Source organism: Aplysia californica, unplaced genomic scaffold (assembly GCF_000002075.1).
Source record: "Aplysia californica isolate F4 #8 unplaced genomic scaffold, AplCal3.0 scaffold00019, whole genome shotgun sequence".
Lineage (NCBI taxonomy): Eukaryota > Metazoa > Mollusca > Gastropoda > Aplysiida > Aplysiidae > Aplysia > Aplysia californica.
Window position 1 is genome coordinate 363,027 of NW_004797289.1, and position 25,199 is coordinate 388,225.

Sequence of the window (25,199 nt, forward strand, 5' to 3'; positions counted from 1 at the left end):
CATACATCTCTGTGAATGGCAAAACATTTCGCCAAGAGCCTGTGCAGTCATGACTCCACCTATCAGCGGGCGTGGCACAAGCACTACCTTCAGCTGTGAATGTGCGCACGTTCTCAAAACTAGATATAGGCCTAGCCCCATTGCTCTTTTCACTATCATCATCTGAATCACAAATTCCCATCAACTGTTGCGCATCAAAATCATCTTCAATAAAGATATCTGACTGATTATCTTCAACATCAGTCAGGAATGTGAAATAACTCAAAACAGATTTTTCTCTGAAGGACAAGGCAACTCATCTTCAGATAAATCACTCATCTTTCTTCTTCAAAGCCACTAGCTCTTTCAACTCCATTATCAAAACTTTCTACTGGGCAAACAAACTTTAACACAGTTGTTTCCCCTGACACAGGCAGCAGAAAGTAGTGATAACTGGAGTCAATTCAGAGCAGCGGTTTTCAGCGGTATAGGATTCTAGGGCAGCAGCGGATAGCAGCAGTAAAGGAAGCTGAAGGTAAAGAGATAAAAATATATCAGGAATAACAAAGTGTAACGTTTGATACAGCTGGCATACTTTCTCGTGTTTGTCTTTGGAGTTTGCCAAAAACTTTGCAGTAACTTGGCTCAATAATGTACCAGTGAAAATTATCTCTTCCGGTCTCTTCTGCACAGCGCCAGACCTGAGAAGTCCATTGCAGTCCCTCTCCTGGCTGGGTGACCAGATGGGGTACTTTGCACTGCTGGCTGTTTGACTGAAAAGTGTTAAATTCAGGCAGTACACCTTCATTTTTGCATTTTACATGAATCAATTAAGTTAATGTTTTCTTGCTGCAGGGACAATAAAGTTAATCATGTCTTTCTTCAAGGATCAGTTGGGAAAATTTTTTTTTGTTTGCACAAAGAATCCCTCACCTCTAGAGCAGTAACCATGAAATCTGACTGCGTCTCTGAACCCAGAGCGCCATCAGAAGCACCCGACTTCCTGTGAGAAGCATTCTGGGACAGCCACAGCGAAGCTTCCTCCACATTCCAGCTACATGCTGCCAGAGCACGCCGCACATCCTGTTCCACAAAGCCCAGGGTCGTCAACTGCTCCACCTCTTCTTCTGTCCGGACAAAATAATGACGTGGAAATGAGTACACATTTGTTTGCAGAAAGACAAGCACATTGATGTTATAATGGTCATTTAGTGCAGAGGCCGGAAGGGAGAAGGTAGACAGACAAACAGAAACAATGGAAAGAAAGAAAAGGAGGACCTACCACACATGCCCTCCTGGCATCTGCTTGAATTACAAATGTTCTGTTTGAGTGAACAAAAGCACATTCACACAACAACAATCATTTAGAAGCGGGGGGGGGAGTAAGGTAGACATGCAGACAGACACACAACGGAGAAAAAGAGAAGAAATAGGACCTACAAGAGACACTGTGGGGGGGAGTAAGGTAGACAGGCAGACAGACACACAACAGAGGAAAAGAGAAGAAATAAGACCTACAAGAGGCATCCTCCAACTACCCACCCACCCACTACTGCCGCCATGTCCATGGTAAAAGATAGGAGCAGCCACCAACCTGTAGTGGATTTACTGCTGCTGCCACAGGGCAAGGAGAACCCCGCCATGGACGGAAGCATGCTCTTTGTGAGGTTGTCTTCAGGAACCATCGTCTCCTTAGCTCCACTCTGTTGTGCCACCTGGGACGAAGCACATTTCTTGGTCGCTGTTGCTGCTGTGGTTGCTGTTCTTGTCGCTGAGGAGGTTGAGGTTGAGGCTGTTGTCGCTGCTGCAGTCGCTGTAGTCTGCTGCTGTTGCTGCTGTTGTTGCTGATGCGCCTGGAGGGCTTGCTGTGGCAGGGAGTTGGCGATGGCCAAAAACATCACCATGTCATGGTAGGACACACGCATGTTCAGATTCTTCAGTAGAATCTGAAAACAAAGGCAAAAAAGGGAGGGGAAGATGACCAACAGGACTGGTGATAAATACCAATAACATCTGTTCCTGTCTAAAGGAGGAAGAGGAGGAGGAGGAGAACAAAAAAAAAAAATCTCCCACACATCGTTCCCTCTAAAAAAGTTCTCTTTCTCTCTCTCCGACACATTGGTCACATAAAATAAAGCTATCTGTCTGTCTCTCTATCTTGTCTGTCTTTCTGTCTCTCTCACACACACTCTCACACACACATACATAAACACTGGTGACAACAAATGTGGTTCTTCTCTCTTATGGTTCGTAAAATTGTAAAGAACAGATACAAGACATCAAGCACATCTGACCTCCAGCACCAAATGCCTCCTCTGTGTGTCTCTGAGCCCCAACAAGCCAGAGGCCTGGGGGTTGGGCTGAGGCAAAGGGTTAGCATTGAGCTCCACACTAATGGAGGTGGGGTCGATGATGGATAGAGCCGTGTCTTCCTCAGCCATGAGACAGCAGGAGAACAACTCCACACTCTGCAACGAGCACGTCAGAACTTTGTCCTGGGCCTGAGGCTTGAAGATGATCACCGCAGAGTTCTGGACAGGATACACACAGATATGTTACAGTTTATTTGTTTCCTGAGTAAGAAGAACATTTTCACACAATTTATTCATTTATCTAGTTAAAAGAAACACAACAACACATTAATGGTCATTTAGTATACCGAAAAAGAAAAGTGACACATACATAAACAACAAAGGGAAAGACAAAAAGCCTATGCTTCGTACAACAAACCCACCACAACAATAAAAACAACACGAAAACAGCAAAATATGAAAAAAGTAAAATGAATTTTTTTATGAGTACAGAACAATCAGCACAAAATTAGCAGAACTGTAAAACTTATCTACACCGCTCCATCAACAGACAGTTTGACAATGGAATAATTAAGAGAAAGTTAGTGTATCTGATTAGTGTCACATGTCTCCTTGTCTGTGATTACCTTTAGGATGACAGCGTTGGTGTCCAAAGACGTGGAGTCCTCCACCACAACAAACTGGGTGTCAGCAAAGTTCAGCACCAGCTCAAAAGGAACTTTGGTCTGAGGGAGAAATAATTAGATATTTTTTTGTCCCTCACAGACAAACAACGTGAGAATGTGTCTGGACATAACAAACAAGAAAAATAAAAGATCCACTCCATTCCCTGCCCCCCTCCCATCCTCTCCAAGAAATGCAATGGAAAACATGAGGAGCAACAAATATCAGAGATACACTCTTTAATTTGCTTCAGTAAAAAATATATCACTCCTCATTTTGTACAAGATCTCAAAAGCCCTCCCTTTTAGTTATCATTTTTTCCTCTTATTGTCATTATGCAACTACCATAGAAAAACATCCAGGTCTATTCTGAACCACAGAAAAGACAAAACCATAACTAGTTTAACCGAATGAATTGAACAAATATACCATCTTCATATATATATCTACCACTGCCTGAAAAATCCAGGTTCATTTGGCACTACTCCATAGCTGACAAAACTATAATCAAAATTTGGCTGACCTCTTCGACCAGGGGTCCTCTCTTCGTGATGATGCCTCTGGAGACAGTGAGAGGGCTCTGATTTCGGCTGGATGGTCGCTGTACCAGTTCTGTCATAGTCTCTGACAGGTGAGTGCTAGGGCTGACATGACCCACTGAGGGGACAAGCAACAAAGATGTTTACATAGAATAAACTTGACGGAGAAGAAGAATGTTTACATAGAACAAACTTGACGGAGAAGAAGAATGTTTACAAGGAACAAACTTATCAGCTATGAGCTGGCAACAACTTATCTTCAGATATTTGGAATTGACCATGATTCTTCATCTGAGAATATCACTCACACAACTGAACATTTTTTACTGCTGTTTATTATTTTTATTTCACAAAATAGAGAAATAAAGACTTTTTTTCTGTTGATCTCATTTACCTTTTTTTTTTAAAGAAAAGAAAAAGACATCACTTTCATTTATCCCCACGGGAAAGCATGGGTCGAAGGGTAAATCATCACTTAAATAAAACGTCCTCTCACTTTTGACAAAGGGGTCTGGAGGCTCTTTGGAGAGATATTCCCTCATGGCCAGCAGCCAATCAAACACACACATGAGTCGCATGTTGTTGAGCAGCACAGTGAAGTGAGTGCTGTCTGGCGCAGCTCTCAGGTGCATCTCCATCTGTAGACCTTTGAGATCCTTGGAGCCTGGAGACGGCTGTAGGATGCTGGTGAACACGTTGGGGCGCGCATTCACAGGCTCGTCTAGTTAACAAAACAAAACAGCACATCAGCGTGGTCCGATGTGGTACATGGCATGGTTATGTATATAATATGATATGGTGCTGCATGGCATCAAATGGCATCATATGATATGCCTGCATCTAACACAGTAATGTTGACTCAGTGCTGGGACCAAATTTAATTTGTTTTCAACAGGACTGAATCAGGTGCATGTACACATTAAAGACACACAGAGCAACCAAAGTTCAAGAACGCCCCCATCAGGACTTAAACAGCACAATAGTTCAGCTACACATTGCATGACCTATCAGCAAGCCCAAGAACATTTGCAAAAAAAGAAAGATCAGATAAGACCCAGAGCTAATTCATCAACAAGGGAAATTTGTTTTCCAGTTGCTGCCAATGACGATAGAGAAACAATGAAGTCAAATGAGATAAACATTCAAGCCTAAAAATGTATACAAGGAATACTTATCACGACTATTCAGTTCTACTATCCTTGCTGAGCACTTAGTTTAACCCGTCCGCTGACCTCCGGGGGTCATAAATCCCACTTGACAGTCAGGCCGCGCATCTTTTCCTGGGTGATAGCGCTGTTAGCCGATTTCGGTTAGAAAGTCTGTAATTTTCACTTGATTTAGACCCCTGTAAATGTCCTCTCTTATCTGTCACTATGGGTGTGTGAGGTATCAAATGAAAGCTCGGATTCTCCCCAATAACCCGCATCCTTTAGTTTGGTTCTAGTTCTAATCGAGTACACACACTGCCTCTGTACTTAACCCTACCTTGTTGTGCACGTATTTCTCGGAATCCTCCAAAATCAGCGGTTTTTTTCCATTCGTGAACTTCAGATTGTAACCAGTTTTTTATCTGTTGTATTAAGAGTCAGTAAGGAGGTTATTTGTGAAAAATTGTTTTGATTGGTTGGAAACCTTTAGCAGGATGGCGAGTTTTGTTACTTCACCCCGTAATATTTTCCCGGCCACAGCACTGCCCGTGTGGTATTCACCCCGTGGTCCCGCTTTCACTTTCTGGGATTCTGTGTCGACACGTGTTACGAGAGTCTGCTACCAGAGTGAAAATGGAACACACGCGGGAACTACACCTTGAGTGTTTAAAAAATTGTGTAGAACGTGCGGGGCCAAGTCAAAAGGTTAAGAAGGCAAACTATGAGCAAATATTTTTGTGTAAATTTTAAGAATAACGTACTCGTTCTCTATCATGTGAACATGGAGTGGGATAGTGCAGACACACATCCTGTACACTGTGCAACAAATGTGTAGGCCTACAGCGCATATACACCTTAAAAATTTGAGAAGCAACCCTAGCTACTGCACAAAAACGTATTGAAGAAAATTCACACCTAGGGACACCTTTCGATCAAAATAAAACAGTAGATGCTTGCCCTGTGTGTTCCCTTTGCACACTTCAAAACTGTATTAGAAAAGTACATCAAACACCGTCTTGCTCAAAAGACCCACCAGAGCCTCCATCTGTTGAAACACCGACCCATGTAATTGTAGCAGACAAACAATCACATGAAAGTACTCAACAGACATCCATAGTAGATCACTAGAAATATCACCAGTGAACTCCCAACACAGAGATCTAACCCTTGAGACACCAGCCGCGACTTCAACACCCAAACGTAAACAGAAAGAGTTCAAAGACAGTTTGAAGACACATCACTAGAGCATGCACTTCAGAGACCTATTACACAACTATTGTCTCATTTAGAAGAAACACCCGCTACACAAATGATACGCAGAAAACGTTACTCCTGGGCAGAGAAAAGGAAGGAACAGTTGATATGGAATTGGCCTAGATCTAGGTTTAATGAGCGAGGAGGATGACGAACTTGTTCATCTCAGCTTCGCAAAACGGGAGAAGATGACAGTGGGAATTAAGGGAAAAGGGAAGCAGTTGAAATCTGTTACTGAAGGGAAAGAAGAGGAAGACAACTAGCCTTTGAACTCAAAGACACTTTTGCATTTCTTGTTATAAGTATTCATATAAAATTTGTGTTTGTGAAAGTGAAAGCAGCTCTAGCTGTGAAAAGACAAAGCGGATACTCTTGTTTCATGAATTGGATAGCAGTGAACCTTCTACAAGTTAACTATTTCTGCTTGAACTGTGAGGAGACAATGAAAAAATCTCTCGTTTCATGAACTGGACAGTGGTAAATCTTCTTCAATTTCTCCATTTCTCAACCAATCGAACCAAAAGTAAGTGTTTCTGAAAGCTCATCATGTCACTGTTGTATACCACTGATTGTTTCATAGATCTGAGGTTCACATTTTAAAATATCGTAATTTTAAAAAGTAGACTCACGAAAAAATTTCTCTCAAAGTTGCCCTCATTTGCGCCGTGTTGTAAAGGGTGCCCAGTTATGAAAATCAATAAAAAGTTATTTGCTGTTGAGTCCAAGAATGCCTCTATCTTTTGATAGTATTTTGACTTTGATTTGTCTGTGGGCAAAGCCACAATGACAATGTGAAACTGTATAAAAATTGTTAAGTCACAACAGTTCACTCGCTGAGCAAAGGTCAAAGTGACCTCCCTGACCACCCGGGCGCAGCAAGGATGACTGGGTCAATTACTCAGGTAACTAAGTGCTCCGCTCAGGAACAGCCGTGTTATAATATTATCCTGACTAATTTGAAACTGTTTTCTCCATTAGAATGCATTTCTTTCCAATGTGTGTACATGTCAAAAGCTTATGTGTGCTCAGTGAGTGTTAGGATCTATACAAATATAATAGTCGACTGGGGTCTGTGGTGTGGCAGTCAGACTCTATATATGACAATTTACCAAGTTGCATTCGGGAACAAAAAGAAAGTTAACAAACACATCTAATATGAGGTTAAGCAGAAAACAAATGTTTGGAACAATTACTGTTCTTCTAGTGGGGAAAAAAACGGAAATGACTCGGGGGGGGGGGGAATGTCAAAATATCCTTAATACATAAGACAAAAAGGACAAACTAATAAATGCATACTTTTAAAGCGAGTGTCATAGATGCATATCTGGTTGGACACGAGGTCCACCTCCTTCAGCTGGTTGGAGTAGCTGGAAAAGGACAGTTGGGAGCGGATGAAGTCCAAGCGAGCCAGCGACTTCTCCGCCACATCTGGCGACATCTCATGAGAGTGCAGCAATTCCACGGTCACGTTGCGGAGGTCGATAACCAGACTAATGCTTTTCCATGGCCGACCACTCAGAACAGTCTAGAAGATTAGAGAGAGGGGATTCATGTTAGCAAATGTCATTTTAAGCCTTACAAGCCGTTATTGATGTCATTTTTTAAAATGAAAACTTTTAAAACTAAAACAACAGCTCAACTTGCAGGGATAGAGGACTCAGAAAGGTCTGGAAGATTAGAGAGAGGGGATTCATGTTAGCAAATGTCATTTTGAGCCTTACTAGTCATTATTGACGTCATTTTAAAAAAATGAAAACATTTAAAACTAAAACAACAGCTGAACTAGCAGTGATAGAGGATTAGTTTGAGTATGTTTTTAAAACATTTTCTTCAAGTTAAATGTGCAGCTCCCCATCTCCTTAAAGAGTGGATTCTTTTTTTTTTTTCTGAGCCTTGCCATGAATTATGTAAGCGGTAAACAATTCAATCCACACTGTACAGTACACATGTGTCTTTATGCAACATGTATCATAAAACACAATTTACAAAAATAAAACCTAACGAACTTTCAAGTTCCTACCTGTATCTTGGGGTCTTGTAGATGGGTCATCATGGGCCTCTGAAACTCCTCCAGCTTCTCCCCCAGGTTATGGCTCAGCACACCTCGGACCAGCTCATACTGACCACCGTCCAGCCGGCAGTCCACCGAGGACAGCTTGCCGCTGATGCCAAAGTCGGGAGCGCTGTGGCTGATGTCGCCCTCCAGGTTGTGCTCGATGTGCAGCTCCAGCAGGCACTTGTCATTGAGCAGCCGCCCGTGCTGGGGAGGGTGGTAGAGAACGGCCTGTCAGAACCATACCATAAAGGCTACGTTTTGCCTGGAACACGCTTATTTTGATTTGCTGCTTGCTTAAGTAAAGAGAGGGACTTCGATACACAATAACCATCATTTTGTTGGGGGGGGGGGGGGTTGTTTTAATAAGTTTTCATGCACTTGCAACACAATTAGGTCATATAAGTGCCAAAGATTAGAGGTATTACAAGACAGCAACACATTTAAAAAATAGAGGAGAGATAAGGATGATAGATGTTTGATAGAAAAGCAGGAGCAAAGAAACAACAGAGAGAAAAAGGGAAGTAAGATCAACCAGTGGCGTCCTCCAGTCACCATAAGAACAGATTAGAAACATAGTAGCAATATCAAAAAGTAGAAGCAGCAGATGACATCAGAGCATCCACAAACCACCCACTGGCTCTCATGATATGGACAGGACATTCAATGGAGGGTAACACAAATATGGATACATGTATGATGGTTATGGTAGAAAAACAAGCTGTATGTGAAGACTCAAGCAGTATAGAAAATGAGTAAAATATACCCCAAAGAAGCATATTCTTAGTATCTGAAAACCCCCCCACCAAAATGAGCTATAGTCACTAATGTCATTTAGTGGCACAGGACAAGCAAAATCATCAGTTTCCACTGAAAACCATTTAGTAGTTAGAGATCAAATGACCAGGCTAGATCTTGCATGAACTTCAAAAAGGAGAGGGGAGTTCAAACAACTGTAATACTCCCAACACACACTTTGCCATTATACATGCTACATCATTTCAGTCTCTCTTTCTTCAGTCTCACCCTACCCACCACTAGAATGCAAAGTTCATTATCTGTGAATCAAAAGACCTCATGACAACACTAACCACCCTCTCATGGACTCACAAAAGATGGAAATCTTTCATCGAGGAAAATAAGCAGTCACAGTACCTCTCTCTCCACAATAAAGGTAGAAAACTCCATGTCTCTAGAGAGATCTCCACGGCTATAGTCGGACTTCCAAACTCTGCGAGCGGTGAACAGATCTATGTCCGACAAGGTAACAGAGATGACATCCAGCAGGCAGCGATGGTCCTCATCATCCTCATCAATAGCCAGCCTAGTCCCTGTGGCAGAACCAGGACTTTTGCCAGCAGTTCCGGGGACGCTCTGCTTGTAAGCCCTGTCAAGACAAAAGTTGGTTCAGACTACAGATAGAAAAAAGGTTCCTCACATACAGTCAGGCATGGAAAACTCAAACACATCGGGGATTAATGAATGTGTTTGACAAATCCATAATTTGAGTTAAGCGATAAAGGAAAATTAAAGAGATAGCAGTTGCCGAGTGGACAGGGAAAGTTTTGCAACGACCCAACCCCCTTGCCCCTCACTATAAGAGGTGGAGATAGCTAGTGTAGTGTTCTGCAATGCAGCGTCCCCAAGAACCCGCGAAGGGTTAAGGGACTATCGATCGTGATAAAAGTAGTAGAAATATACAAATATATTAGAAGTTAAAAAAATGTTCAAAAGTAATAGGAATACACAATAGGAATAGAAATATACAAATGCAATAGAAATGTATGAAAGTACTAGAAATATGTGAAAATAATAATAGAATTACATTAAAACACACTCACTTTTTCTGATATCAAAGATAAAGACCTAATCCGACCCTGATATAATTCAGTTCACAAGTGTATGTCCACTTTACTGCATTAAAATGCTACAACCGACAACCTGATAATACACCAAAGCTGACCTGGACATCAGATAAGAGTCGCTGGTATGTCTTTTCATCTTGGGCCTCGCTCCCCCATCACCGTGAACAGAAGACGCAGGCATGTCCAGCCCCAAGGGCTCCAGTCCCTCAAGACGAAGGTCACGATCGATGCTGCCATAGACACTCTGTGCCATGGGGTCAATAGGTCGTGTAGGGGGGAACGACTCATTCAGCTGGCTCTCTGTCATGCCGCGATGCACAATACCCTTCTGGAGTATGGTGGGCTCTACTCCAGGACTGCTCTGACCAGGACTCTGGGGCTAGAAACAAACATTCCACCTCAAGATACAGCAAAATATCACAAACAATGACACACAATTTCCAGACACCTCAAGATATAGCAAATATTTAAAATGTAACAACATTTCCAGACCCCTCAAAGTACGGCAAATATCACAATGTTACATAATTTTTCAGACGCTTTAAGGTGTGGCAAAAGTCACAGTGTTACATAATAGCCAGACAGCTCGAAGTACGGCAAACATCTCAAACAATGTTTTCTAGTATGTCCAAAGACCTGAAGATACAGCAAAATATCTTAAACAATATTTCTTTCCCAATACCCAAACACGAAATTTCAATAACTTTCCAATTCAGTCAGCAAAATTCATCTTTCAAATAACTTCACAAACATAGCACATAGCAGGTCCCATAAGTCTGCTCGTCTCACTGACAGTACCTATTCCTTCAAAAAATTTTCAGGTACACTGATTATTAGGAATGCTTACTATATATTGCTATACTTCTAAAACCTTCCAGGAACTCAGGGAGAAACAGGGCCAATGACGTAAAAATCTGTTGCTTTGCAGTTTGAAAAAACTATAGCCAAATATTCCTGCAATCTAGCTGACGAAGAATGGAAAAAAAAAGAGTCCTGAGTGAGGAGCGGGTACCTTGAAGCTCTTTGTCTCCAAGTGGGCCTTCAGCGTGCCTGGGTCACCGTCCACTGTAAAAGTATTCCGGAGTCTCAGGTTGCCCAGATCAGCACCCAGCACGGCATGGGTCTGGGAGCTATGGGGAAATAGCAGGATGGGTGAAGCCGCCTCAATGTCCAGCTGGATGCGGGCTCCACGGGTCGCTTTCTCATTGATCTGTGGACCAGATACAAAACGGACAGATGAGGCAGACACAAGGTGCTTAAAAAAAAAGAGGGACACAAGACACAAAGAAGGAAGATACTAGCTCAGTGTTTTGTTCGAGTGAAGAAAGCAAGCTCTGCACCCTTGCACCCACAAGCCATGGGAAAGTTTTTTAATTGAACATCTCCGCCTATCAGCTGGGATGCTTTATCCCACTAAGCCCGAGCTGGCCTTAACAAGCATCTCATCTCCCAAGCCATCACATTTGTTCGATAGGGGTGTAAAACACAATTACAATTACAACTACAAACCTTCTTGCCCGCGGAGGCAGCCCTCATGCGTCCCAGAATGTCCTGGAGTTGTAAAAAGTTCTGTACAAAGGCCACCAACTCCATCTGGAAGCGCTGAGTGTGGACGTAACGCACTGAGGACATGCGTAGCTTGAGGCTGATGTCAAATGCTCTCTTCATGTCAAAGTCAGGAAGACCATATCTAAGGAAAAACAAGCATGGAATAAGACTCACTTAAGCCAAGCCCCCTGCCCTCCCCCTTTCCCCCTAAAAAAAACCCAACAAACCTGGAGATAATTTACAACAGACAAGCCTTGACTCTTTTCAAAAGACAGAAATTACATTGTCTACATTTTTTAAATAAATCTAAATCCATCAACATAGTTTCAATAAAATGAGCCCAATCCTGAAAAACAAACATTTCAATGAATATGAAAATGAAAGTTCAGACATGCTATATGTAGTCAACCCTTCTATACGGCAGTGAATGTTGGACAATCACTAAAGAGAATGATAAAAAAATAGAAGCAACAGAAATGTTGCAACAGAAGACGATGAAGAAAAGACAAGTGCAGTTTCTGGGACACTTGAATAGACATAAAGCCCCTGAACATCTAGCTCTCACTGGCAAATTTGAAAGTACATGAGGCAGGGGAAGACCCACAGAAACCTATTTGGAGATCCTATACAGGTGGGTGAAGGGGGGGAATTCAGGATAATGAAACTTTTTTGAGAGCACTAAAGCAAAGGAATGAATGGAGAAGCACGATCGTCAATGTCTGTCGCAAATCTGGCACTTGATGATGATGATGATGATGATGATGATGATGATGATGATGATGATGATGATGACATCAACATATCAATCATTTGGGGTATAACACCAGCGTGTGCATTTGTTTGTTCATACATCAAGTATGTGTGGTTGTGTTGAGGTGACACAATGTATCGACATTCCGTGTTGCAAAAGCTGGTGAACGCAAACTGCAATTTTTTTCAAGTAATGGATCAATAAACAGTTCTTGTCATAGCTTAATTTTATTAAAAACCCTCTAAATAAAAAAAGATTCACTTACAGATTTCAGAATCATAAAAGAAAAGCCATTTACCCAAGTTCAGCACCACTAACAATGTGCAAAAAGTTTTTCTCACATACATATCTGTGGTGTTATGCTCCATGTTATTTAACACATAACACTCTAACTTGGCCGGGATCGTCTGGGAATTTCCTTATGCGCACCACCCTAACACGCCCAGAATCGTGCGCGCCGACCAAGCGTCTTTAGAAACGAAATCTCGCCTTGAGGCCGAGATTTTGTTTTACATAGTTATTGCAAAATGTTTCTTCTTACGTTTGATACTGAAACAAAATTTTGCGGACCAGTAATTTTAGTATTAGAGCCGATCGAAGTGCAATCGCGTTTCCAACAATTCAAAGGTTAAAAAGCATTCATTTTTCTAACTTTTATTTTTTCTGGATTTTTAAAATTTGTTTAGTATTTTTAAGATGTGTTTTCTAAACGTTTGTATTCAAGGGGGGAGGGTTCCTTCCCCTTGCTTAGGATCTAGGAATGGACTTCCCGTCCAGACCCTTAGGGTGTAATATGTTAAGAAATAGGTCAACCTTTTCCCTGAAACTATTGCAAAGGTCAGTCTGCTGGTCCTCAGTAAAACTTTGTGGTCAGCATGTTCTATGAATTGGACATAAGTACTCTGGGATAACTTTCATGTCTTTTTACATCATTTACATCAGAAGGGTTTTTATAAAGCCTGTTGAAATATGTACAAGTGACCAGTTACATGATTACAGAATAACGGCATTGATATAACACCACCAAGTTGCTTTCTTGAACTCAAAATCCCATAATAAGAATCCCGGCTTACTTGAAGAAGTCAAACTCCACCAGCTGACGTCCAGTGGAGACAAATCTCTGTCGATACAGGCGCCCATGTGGAGACTGGTCTAACAAGGACAGGCTGCCCAACTGCCCTGAGGCTGAAGCCAAAGAGAGAATATGGAGTTAGCAACAGAATCATAAAGAAAAAAACAAAAAAAACAAGAACAAACCAAAAATAAGGCTACTGCAATCTTGTTTTAAAGCAGCAGAAAATGGAGTGTTCTGGGTAGCCGGTTGGGAGAACCGGAATCAGTAAGAATTTAACCATCGCAAAATCAAGCTCTAAAGGTCATACAATTAAGGTAGTAAATATATTAACTTCTCAGTGTCAATATGGTCAGATCATGTTTTATGACAGCATGCAATCACTTTGATTTTATTAGAATTTTTTGTCATACATCAAAATGGGCTGCAAATGAACTTTCTACCCTTAACAAGTCTGAATTTTTTTCCAATGATATTCCTGGAATTGATGTTGATTTTGTTTATCTTGAATTTTCAGTATTACTATTTGTAAGAGGATATTGGTCACATAAATGTCAAAAGCATGAAATACTTACCAGATAAATTCCCATCTCGTAATGATATGTGCGTCTGTAGGTTGGAGGCAGTGGCGTGAGCAAGCTCATACTCTGGCTTGTTCAGAATGAGGGTAAAACTCTCCACATTGAAGTTGATCTCCGAGTTCACATCCTCTTTCTCATCTTGGGGTTAAAATAATTATTTCATTTAACTTTCCGAAAACATACTTTTAAACACATAGATATAACATAGTGAAAAGTAACTTTTGACACAACGCGTCAAATGTTCTCGAGACATAACTTTCTATCACTCTGCAGGCTAGTTTAAACATTTCTGAACTCTAAATACACAAATTCTTACACGTCTTACTTTTCCTGTAGACAATCCAGATTGTTGTTTCTATCATCGATCCAGTCCCTTTAGACCATTAACACTTGTCGGGAGCTAACAGTCATATCCTTTATGGTTTCTAAAACAATGTCTCCAAAAGCTATACGTTGCCATCTGCACATCAGAAGGCCTTTTCATAAGAAACCCTTGAAGCTCAAGGATTGATGAGAGAGGAGAAAGTGCATATTGTCCGTATCGCAAGCAATCCACTTAAGTCTATTTGGGTACTTTTTTACACCAGGGACTAGATTTTGTTGAGTTGTTCTTAGAAATCATGAAAGGCAAGAAAACTGAAAGCAGAAATGCAAGTGGCCCTAAAAAAATGGCCTGAAAATCAGAAGGGGCATACGAGCACCGCAGGCGCGAGGCCTAGCTAGGGTGGGCCGCGGACAATATTTTGAACAATTGAGGCTTCTAAACAGCCATCTGGAGGCATTTTCAGCTTTGAAAAGTAAAATATCAGACCAAAAAGAATATCTATATTGTCTATTGAAAACAGAGAGTAAATCAACTGGGTATCACTTAGACCTACTCAGATATTGAGATCCACGAGAATCAGGATTGCGAGGCATCTTTTCGGGACAAAAAACCTAGATCTAGCTCCAGGTCCAGACTCGTAAGGTCACCACATCAATCACTGACCCAGTCACAATGAAATAAACAAATAGATCTAGATCTAGTCTTGTTCTAATAAAAAAACCTTTCCCCAGCAGAAACAAAAGTCAAACTGAAACAGCACTAAATAAACTAAATATCTACATTCTAGCTTGCCAAAAAAAAACTTTTCCGGCAGAGAGAAGAGCTCTTCTTTGAAAGAGCACTCACAAGGACTGTAACCGCGCACAACAGTACACCAGTGACACGATGTTCGGCTCATCTAGTTGGGAACATTTACTATTTTGGCAACATACGAACGGAAATGCGAACTAGGAAAAAGACGATGCATTCCCGGCCGCCATTTGCATCCCAAGGCTCGGTTTGCTCAGTTCATTTGATGCGTACACCTTCATTTATAGCCGTATACGGGGTGCCCATTACAGATGGGATCCGTGGGTGGTGAAAACAAATGCGTTTGTTTTTTTGGCAACATTGTGCCCGACTCGCCGATTCAAAAACAAACGCGTTTGTTTTCAGGCGACGGTCAGGTGATCGGCCTGACCCGCCGTAATGGGCACCCCGTATTAGGGAAATGCAAATAGTGGCAGGAAAAGCGTCGTCTTTTTCCTCATTCGCATTTCCGCTCTTGCATTGCCATAATAGTAAATTTCGCCTGAAAATGTTTGCCGGCCGGAGACCTTTGGTCAGAAACCCGGCCGGTCGACCGAGGTGGAAAAATATGAGTCAGAGCCAAAATTGCCAAACACTTACACATCTGTGAAAGTTTAACCATAGCATTGAACTACATTTTGGTGGTGTTGAAAGGTGCATCTTTGACAAGAGCTTTGGGAGGGCGTAAAAATAATTTAAAAATCCAAATTTAGACTTAAATGAATTGCTTGCAACAGCAATGATATTTACCACTGTCCCAATTATGTCTGACCAAAACACTGCTGACCTACATGTTTGACTTTCAGCTACCTCACACCCAGACTGTACAATACCAAGTGTACCATCTGAGGCCTTCTCAACCTCTCCCATCGTTATCTTGACACCTTTGGTATCCATTACAACTTTCTGATGTTTTTTAATTTTCCAAATGTTACCATTAACCATAAACCAGTGCTTGACTTCTGTCCACCTCACCTTGAGCTCTGTTTAGCTGTGATGGTTGTGCCTCCCCTGTGGCCTCCTGGGAGTCACTGAGGTCATGAACTTTGGCCCCGAGGCCCAGGAAGTCCAGGAGAACAACCCAGGTCTGAAGGTTGATGGTCGCATCCAGACAAGCAAAGTCAATATCCACATAGCGGTTGGTCTAGAAAGAAACAGCAACAGCATATTGATCATAGTAGGGTTAATGAGTGATGCATTCATAAAACACATTGACTAATGAATAGATGATATAAGGAAAATATTTCATGAGATCAATCCAAGTAAGTTAATTATTGTAGAATTCTACATTCCCTTAAATAAGTATTCATTAAAACACACGCCAACTATTATACAAGCTTCCTAAATTAGTCAAGTTACAAAATAATTCATTGTTGTTTATAAGTGAGTCAAAATGTGGGTACAGTGTAGAAGGTTCTATGACAACTGCTCTTTGAAACACGTCACCTTGTTGTATTTGCTGACATATTCCGGCCTCTTCTTGTCCACTAGGGTGATGTCAATGCGCACAAGGTCATCACTGCGCCTCTCTTGAGGGGTCAGAAGGTCATGCGCTGCAGGGCTGGGTGGTGGAGTGTAAGGACACTGAGCCATGCTAAAAGGAAACAAAAAATAGTGTTCAACTGCAAGAACTTTCTACCACCAACCAGACAATGACAGATAGAACTAGTTTTGTGTTCACCACAATTGACTACTGTTTACAAAAGCGCAGTTAAAACCTACTTCTCCTTCTGTCTCCGTGACGATGAGGCAAACATCTGCGGCAACTTCTGCTGCTGCTGTGACTGTTCTTTCAGCCTTTGAGGAGGATGTCTAAGAAAATGAGAGAAAAGAAAAAGCAAAAAAAAAAGTTACTACTTTCACTTTGCCTAATGGGAGGAATTTCATTAAGATTGCTTTTATAATATACTGATAAAATTATCTACAGATTACACTAATACACACAATAGCCACAAATGTGGACAATATTGCTATAGATGGTTGTCACAGTGCAGCGCCCTGTACCTCAGCATAGGTGATTGTGTATTGCTCAAGGACACACCTCTGGGATCACCCACCTAACAGCCACATAATTGGCATTGCTTGACATTATTTGCAAGCCTGGGCACAGTAACCATTTGACCACTGACCAAGTCAACAAGCTACACAACGGGAAAAGAATAAGAATGGGGATAAAAGTCTAGCAGACATAAAACAGGAAAGGAAGAACAACACATGTACAACATTTCTCCATGGTTCACAAACTCGACCGAAAGCATTGTCTCTTGAGCAAACAGAACACAAAGATGTGGTCAAATTGACAGAAACACCCATGAAAGTCTAGCAAATCAACTAATGCCAAATGCATAATTCAAAGATTAGAGAATCGGAGTAATGGAAATTATGAAAATGAATGAAACAGTGGTGACACAATAATACACAAAGACAAGCACAATGAGAGAAAGTGACTCACCGATTGACAAAGCTGCTAGGTAGAGACGGGGGCATCTGTGGCACAGGGGCCACAATGGTGCTGTCTGGGCATGATCGGGACATCATGTTCTTGGGCTGGTTATGCACACGCTGTAGCCTGAGCAATGGGGAGCAGAGACAGTTTTATAGACACAAACCTCGTTCCAATGGGAAAACCCAGCAGGTACAGGAAATCTGATTTACTTGGATAAATTCAGTTGCTGTCTTACTATAAATTTTGATGGGAAATTAAGATAGCAGTAATAATTCAATTCTCTTCTTAGAAAATTTTTAAGTTGTGGAGTGAACAGTTTGGGTAATCCAGCACACAAGTTTCTATAGAAACATATAAGTGGATATGGTAAGAACAAAAGTAGAACACATAAAGATATCTAATATATTACTGCCTGATTCAAACAAGATGGCTTGAGTTCATTTCAATCACACTACACACACACAACAACGACTTACATGTCTTTATTCTTGGAAGCCCGAGACACAATGATCTGCCTGTGTTTAGAATCCGGTGGCTCCAGCAAGTCATCCATCTGTAAAGAGTTGAGGTGGAGCATAATCCTGGTGCTGGCCTTGTCGTTTTTCTCGTAGCGCACGGAGAAGTCGTAGAGCTTGAGGTCCACCAAACCCTGCTCTCCCTCACCAAAATCTCCACGGAGCTCCACCTCAAACAGAGGAACTTCAAACCGCACATGCTTGGCCAGGAAACTTTCATTCACACTAGTCGAGTCTTGATCTGGTCCCGATGTCGAGCTCTGTCGGTGGTCTAGAGGACTGGCGGCACGCTGCTCTGTCTTTGATTGTCCAGGATCAAGATGGAAAGGGACATTAATCACAATATCTGGAGAAGCCGGCCGCAAGACTTTTGACGTTTCTGCATCATAGGTGAGATTGTCTGTTGTCTGAAGGATTTGCTCATAAACTTCTTTGGACAGTCCCAGTTTGACTTGGGAGGGGATTTTGGCTTTTACGTCGAGCACTGAGGAAGCAATGCTGTTCGTTGAGTCTGGAGGCCCACAGGAATCGACACTACCTTTTCTCTGCTTCTGAGGTGAGCTTTGACCGAGATTGCGCGGCATTCCTTCGATGCCAGATGAAACATCTGGGTTGATATAGGGCACATCTACATCCCGTTTACCCAGGGCCAACTCCACACATGTGTCGTACAAGATTGGGATCCCAAAGTCCTGGGTCAGCTCGGACAGACCTGGACTACACAGACCCTCTGCTCTCAGCCTGGCCGACTGCTGACCTTGACCCTTGCTCAGGTCCACGGAGTACAAGTTCATGTTGGTCAGGGAGAGAGAGACCAGCTCTTCCATGGGGTCACTTGATGCATTGAAGTCAGTATTACTCTCGCTGTCGCCACGGCGACGAGACGGGCTTGAGTTACTCACAACAATCTCTCCGAGGTGAGCCAACAATACCTGCAAAACAAAAACAAATCACACCTGTTTTATGCTTCTATCCACACAGTTTAGATCATTAAGGTGATGGCAACAAGACAAGTTGAGATGTTCTTTATGGAGAGCCAGCGAGACAACAGTCACATTTCCTTGAGAAATAAATTGGATAACAACAGCATGGACATGTAACAGAAAGTGAAGACCATATAAGGACACCCATTAACCACTCACAGTAAAAAAAACCCCTCTTGTTCTAAGTTTCAAAGACATGGCAATCGACATGATGACAACATGGTGAACAACATAGTGGATCTTTTGTGACAGGGACAAAATGTCTGTACAGTGATACTGCTACAAATTTAATCATAATTATGCGTTTACAGAAAATACAACAAAAACATTTACAAATCTACTTCTTTGTTTTAGTCGAAGTTTTACGGCAATTGCAGTTCAATTAGGTAATACAAATGCCGGTGATTAAAGGTGATACTTCATTACAAGTGGGCATTTTAGTTTTTGGGGGGATTTGCTCAATTTTTTGTGGACAGCTTCATTACTGTTAAATGTTTAACTTTTTCATTCATTCACCAATTTGTGCCATTTCACTGTCAGTGAGTGTAACTTCTTTGATGTATTCAGATGTTTGTGGACTATTTCATTACCTGTGGGCTGTTGGGAGTGCGAGGCACAACTAGTATTGGTGATTCCATTCGGGCGTTGATGATGATTATTCGCTTACCAGCCTCGTGGGCTGGGCTGGGAAACTGTTGTTGACCTATAGGTAGACTCGTCATGTCTTCCAAGAGAATACTCTCCGTGATATCCCCTAGAGACTGGTCTCTCCGCATGGAAAACTTTCCTCGCAAGTCTTCTTCCATCGGCGTGGTGAGATCAGAATGAGCACGGGTGCCGGCTTCTCTCTCTCCCCTCACGCCTACCATCCCCATGGCAACCTCAGTGGCTGCAGTTTTGATGGAGGAAGCTACCTGAGTGACATAGTCCCGGAATTCAGACACACAGTCCAGCAGCTCATCCAGAAACTTTGGGCAGTGGACATAACTGAGAGAGGCCATGTCAAACAAAGCCTCCACTTTTTGACCAGAAGAAGAAGTAGAGACGCCGGCTCGAGATAAATCAACATTGCTGGCAGCCACATCGGCAAAGACATTGTGCTGTGCCTGATGCTCCAGCTCCACCTTCACCACAAAAGTACACGCATTCTTCTGTTCCCCTGCTCCAGTGGCTGCGTACGAGTCGTTGAAGATGTGGCTGTCTGCGGCTGTCTTCCACATGTCTTGATGGTGTAAACTGGAAACTCCCGGTGACAGTGGTGGTGGGCTGCCCGCACCACTACCTGCCAGGTGGGGAGCTGTTGAGTCTACTATATTGTGGAACTGACCAATGCTGACCACGTGCTGGTACAGCGTGCCCTCAGGAGTCACATCCAGCAGGTGGAGTCCCCCTAGGCTGCCTTCAAACTCCCAGTTCTCATCTGTGGGAAGGAAAGAACATACTTGGGGGGTTTTTCAGATGAAAGCCAGAAAAAAGCTGTTGGTGCATAGCTACATCTATCGTTTGAAAAGTGAACCTGATAAAAGTCTTACGTTAGAGACATTTATATGCATATTTATGTATACCTCAGTGTTTGCTTTTTCATTTGAGTAAAGAGAAGCATATCAACACAATACAGGGAGCAGGGAAAAAGCAAACAGACAAACAGAAACAAGACGATAAGAAAAGAAGTAGGACCAATCAGTGGTGTCCTCTAACTACCATTTATCTTAAAGAACATCTGCAAAACTAATTCAACATCAAAACACACAAATACTAAATCATATCTGTTCCTTTTGTGGTGAAACGACAGCATAAAGAAAAGGCAAAATTAAGGTTTAATTGCCACTCTTGTGTATAAATCACACCTGAAATCCAGAGAATAATAAATAAATGGAATATACATCTCAAATAATTATTTTCAACATCATACACAAAAGGGTATTAAAATCTTAGACAGGAAGCATAAAATCTGAAATACACATTTAAACTTCAGAAACTTTCTGAAGACAAAGTTGCTGTTTTTTCAGTAGTGTACAGTGAGTTCCCTTCACAACAGTCACATCTGGCCTGGTCTGATTCATTTGTTTGAGTAAAGAGAAGCACATTGAAAATACCAGTCACTTAGCAAAGGAGGGAAAAAAGCAAGTTAAAATAGAGGGAAAGTGCAGAAGTAAGACCCATAGTGAGCCTCTCCAAGCACCTGTCATTTTGCCTGGAACAGACAAGGACACCAGCAACAAAGAAAAAAAGAAAAAATAGAACATGTAGCAAAGCCCGACAATCCAGCAGTATGCACTCACCAAACTGTGCCTGCAGCTTGGCAGCTGACATGGTGGCTGTGGCAACTTTACGGGCTGTGTTGTGACCATCGCTCTGTAGAAACCTCAGCAACATCACATTGAGACGTTTGAAATCTGCGTTGATATGCACAATGTCTTTGCTCTAAGATTTAAAAAAAAAGACTTACATAAGTTGCTGAGCCACAATACATCCATATATATGCAAGTCAACATCTGTTCCTTCTGGGGCAGAATTAAGGTGAAAAAAGGGTCAGGTACATGGTTAAACATCTTAATTAAAAAATATCCCCTTTCCCCCACTACCCCCCAAAATGAATGTATAAAATCATAAGCGCCCCCCCCCCCCCCCCCCTATTCTTATTATGAAGCAAAAAGACATAGCAAAATTATTTAAGGTTACCCCCCCCCCCCCCCCCAAATCAATGTGTATCCACAAACTATTCTCCCTACCCCACAATTGTTATAATTCAAGGAGTGATAGCAACCCACCCCACATCAATTTATATCTACCAAAAGCTTTTTTTTTAATAATCTAAATAGTAGAAACCAATCAAAGACAGCACTAGCGCAGTGTCTGTGTTGTCGACCTGTGATGGCAAAACAGCGCTGGGGCTGGCCTGGCTTGCTGCCTTCATGGACTCTTCTTTGGGGAATGTCTTGGGAAACGTCCGGTTCCAGAAGGACATCATCTCCACCAGGGTCTCTTGGTTGGCTGCAAACAGGAAGAAACAAAACATACCAAGACACATGATTATTCCAATGTATTATCTACCAATAGTTCATTCTCTACCAATACACTTCATTCTTAAAACATATTATCTACCAATAGTTTATTCTCTACCAAAACACTTTATTCTTACAATATATCATCCACCAATAGTTTCTTCTATACTAATGCACTTTATTCTTTAAATATATCATAATAATAAATGACATTTATATAGCGCTCAACCCCGAATAAAATACACAGGCTCTGAGCGCTTTACAACACAGTACAACATACAACAGTAACATGAAACGTTGTGTTCTGACTAAAGAAAATTATTCCAAATATTCATCTTATTAATTTAAAAACAGAAACGACTTCAGCTGACATTTGAATGAATCAAAAGATTTGATTTCTCTCAAAATACTTGGTAAAGCATTCCATATCTTGGGGCCTTGGTATTCAAATGCCCTTTCACCCATTGTTTTAAGTTTCATAGATGGTAAAATAAATTTCTTTTTGTCAGCTGATGACCTTAAACTGCGAGTTGGAATGTACAGTCTTAACAGATTTGATAAATATGATGGTGCATTATCATTCAAACATTTGTGACATAGGGTGGCCAACTTGTACACAATCCTTTTCTCAACAGGAAGCCAATGCAAAGTTCGCAAAAGAGGTTTAGCCGAGTCTCGCTTTCTTTTCCGTAAAACTAAACGTGCAGCTTTGCTTTGGACAGTTTGAAGTCTTTTAACTTTCTAAAGTGATATTCCTGATAACAAGGAGTTACAATAATCGAGTTTTGATAAAATTAAGCTAGTTACTAGTAAAGCAGTGTACTTGGTATTGATCAGATTACGTATTTTACTAATTTTTCTTATTTCTAAATTCATGCAGCTGATCAGATGATTTACCTCAGCCGACATTGACAAACTGGAATCAAAATAGATGCCAAGATTCTTAACTTTTCTTGAAAATAAAATTTTTGCATCACCAATTGTAATGTGATTATGGTCAACCTCTTTAACAGACTTCTACCAATAGTTTATTCTCTACCAATGCACTTTATTCTGACAGCTTATTCTCTACCAAAGCTGTTCATTCTCTACCCTTACACCATATTTTCAAAGCTTATACTCCAACAATGCGGATTATTTCCAACCCCTATATCTTTTTCTTCCAGCAATACAGTCTACTATCTACAACTCACTTTATTCTTTACCAGTACAATTCATTCTCTACTTTCACAATTTATTCTCAAGAGTTTATACCCTACCAACTTGCTGTATTCTTACAGCTTGTTCTTTACCAATACAGTTTATTCACCGCAAAAACATTTTTTTTCCACTTGTCCCTCCCAGCACATTTTCACATAAAGTCAGTGTGTGAGAGGAATGAATTTTCTTATCAAGTCTGATGGCATAGTCTGAAAGGATCACAGAGCAATTTCTTTCTTGATATCAGCAAAGTTCCACAACTCTATGCACTGCACAATAATTATTTGGGAAGGAGGGTCAAACTTTACTTGTACCCTAAAATAAACAAGATTTGTATAATGTCTCACCAATAAAATCCAGACTATTAAACTGCAGGTTGAGGACTCTCGTCTGTGTGTCTGCGGGTCTGTCTGGGCCAGAGGCTGGCGTGGTGACCACCTCATACTCCAGGAGAATCAACGCCTTGCTGTCTCCCGCAGGGCCCGCCATTTGACCTTTGATCCCCGCGCCGCCACTCTCCTCGTGACCGTGGGCAGGGCTTGTGCTGCCTCCTGTTGGGTTGAAAAACAACATGTGTACGCAGCTCAGTTTGTGAGTGTCAGTTTCTGCCATAGACTTGAATTATAACATACTTGACTGGGTACTCTGCCGTAGGCTGATAAAACGCCTTTTTTTTCTTCACAGCAGTTTCAATAAAATGTTTTTTTTGTCAGCGTAACAATTTAAAAATAGAGTGATTTCCAAATTTGAATTCTAATTTATTCAAAAACTAGTCCTAGTTTCCCTTTGAATTTTTCACAGAAGTAGGGTAACTGATCAGGCTTTCAATTTAGCAAATAAAAAAAAAATTTGGCACCAAAATGAAAAAAGGCATTTTGTCAGCTTACAGCAGTACTGTCATGGCTGCCACTCTATCATCATAGTTATGATCTTTATCATCAAGATCATTGTTCCTCTTTTTATACAGGATGGAAGGACGATTATCTCATTCCTACATTTTATATGAATATTATTAAAAAGAGAATCACTTCCGGAGGGAAAATCAAGTAAACAATTGTCTCCATTAAGCAGCCATTTTGTGAGGATCTCTCACAAGGATTGGCTTTCATGATCATTGTTATTTTTATCCTTATCAATATCATTGTATAGCACTGCAAACAGAGAGATTACATACTGTGCTGCAGGACAGAGTGGAAAGCCGTGCTGATCGCATCCTGAATGGACTGGAAACTGCTGAAGGTCAAAGATGGAGTCAGGTCAGGGGTCGGGGAGCCAGGGGAGGCGGGGGAAGACGGAGACAGAGGAGAACTCGGAGAGTTGAGCTCAGACCCTCTAATGCTGCCACTGCGACTGTCCAGCCTGCAAAGGAGAGAGGAGAGGTTTGTTTAAGTAAAAGTTATACGGCACTTGCAACACAATAAGGCCAGGTAAGTGCCGAAGAAAAGATGTGTTACAAGAGAGTAAGATACACAAAAAAGAAGGACGAGAGATGGGGAGGATAGATGTTTGATAGGATAGAAGGAGCAAACCACACCAGAGCACCCTCCAATCACCCACGAAATGGTTGGGGGTGGGGGGGGGGGAGAGATAAATGTCAACATATAAATCAACAACAAGAAAATTTCACAATTTGAAAAATGTTCACAACTTCCATAACATGGCATTATCTGACATATTATGTCCCATATCCATACAAAACAATTTCCCATATCCATATATAAAACAATGTTCCATGTTCTCTGCTTACGCCCTGGGCTTCAAGAAGTATGTAGGAAACTCCCCCCTAAAAAACTATCAACCCATATTATTATATCCCTCTATAGGTGCCTGGAATCAGAAAAAGCAAGCAAAGAGACAAGAAGACAGGTAACTTCATCATGTTAAATAGGAAGAAAGAACAAATAAGTCGACAGCTCTTCCTTCTTCAACACTCCCTTGCTAAAACTCAGAGGTTGCTGCATTGTTCATTCTACATCACAGCTGCTTTTTTTTAATGTACTCAACCTATTTTCCTATGTAAGTTTATCTTATTATATTTTATAAAAACCACATTCTTCATTATGGGGTCGGGATTGATTTAGGATTTTCTCTTAGCAGGAATACTTTTCTATCAATTTCAATTTTTCAAGTTTCAATAACACTCATAACATGCGCACAGGACATTCCCCCCC

At 41.4% G+C, this 25,199-nt stretch overlaps 1 protein-coding gene across 1 annotated transcript in view; it reads right to left on the minus strand.

Annotated features, from left to right (window-relative positions):
- LOC101853365 (vacuolar protein sorting-associated protein 13D) overlaps positions 1–25,199 on the minus strand; it is a gene marked incomplete in the record, with an annotated part of 111,492 nt that overhangs the window by 56,141 nt on the left and 30,152 nt on the right. Inside the window, 24 exon segments of the mRNA XM_035971752.1 lie at positions 913–1,106; positions 1,574–1,925; positions 2,274–2,510; positions 2,918–3,016; positions 3,478–3,611; positions 3,990–4,214; positions 7,192–7,420; positions 7,916–8,155; positions 9,104–9,335; positions 9,912–10,192; positions 10,826–11,023; positions 11,323–11,503; positions 13,186–13,297; positions 13,760–13,903; positions 15,855–16,023; positions 16,326–16,473; positions 16,602–16,691; positions 17,332–17,448; positions 17,802–18,772; positions 19,414–20,243; positions 21,106–21,247; positions 21,693–21,817; positions 23,376–23,579; positions 24,203–24,387. Coding sequence (XP_035827645.1) covers positions 913–1,106; positions 1,574–1,925; positions 2,274–2,510; positions 2,918–3,016; positions 3,478–3,611; positions 3,990–4,214; positions 7,192–7,420; positions 7,916–8,155; positions 9,104–9,335; positions 9,912–10,192; positions 10,826–11,023; positions 11,323–11,503; positions 13,186–13,297; positions 13,760–13,903; positions 15,855–16,023; positions 16,326–16,473; positions 16,602–16,691; positions 17,332–17,448; positions 17,802–18,772; positions 19,414–20,243; positions 21,106–21,247; positions 21,693–21,817; positions 23,376–23,579; positions 24,203–24,387 — 5,839 coding nt within the window.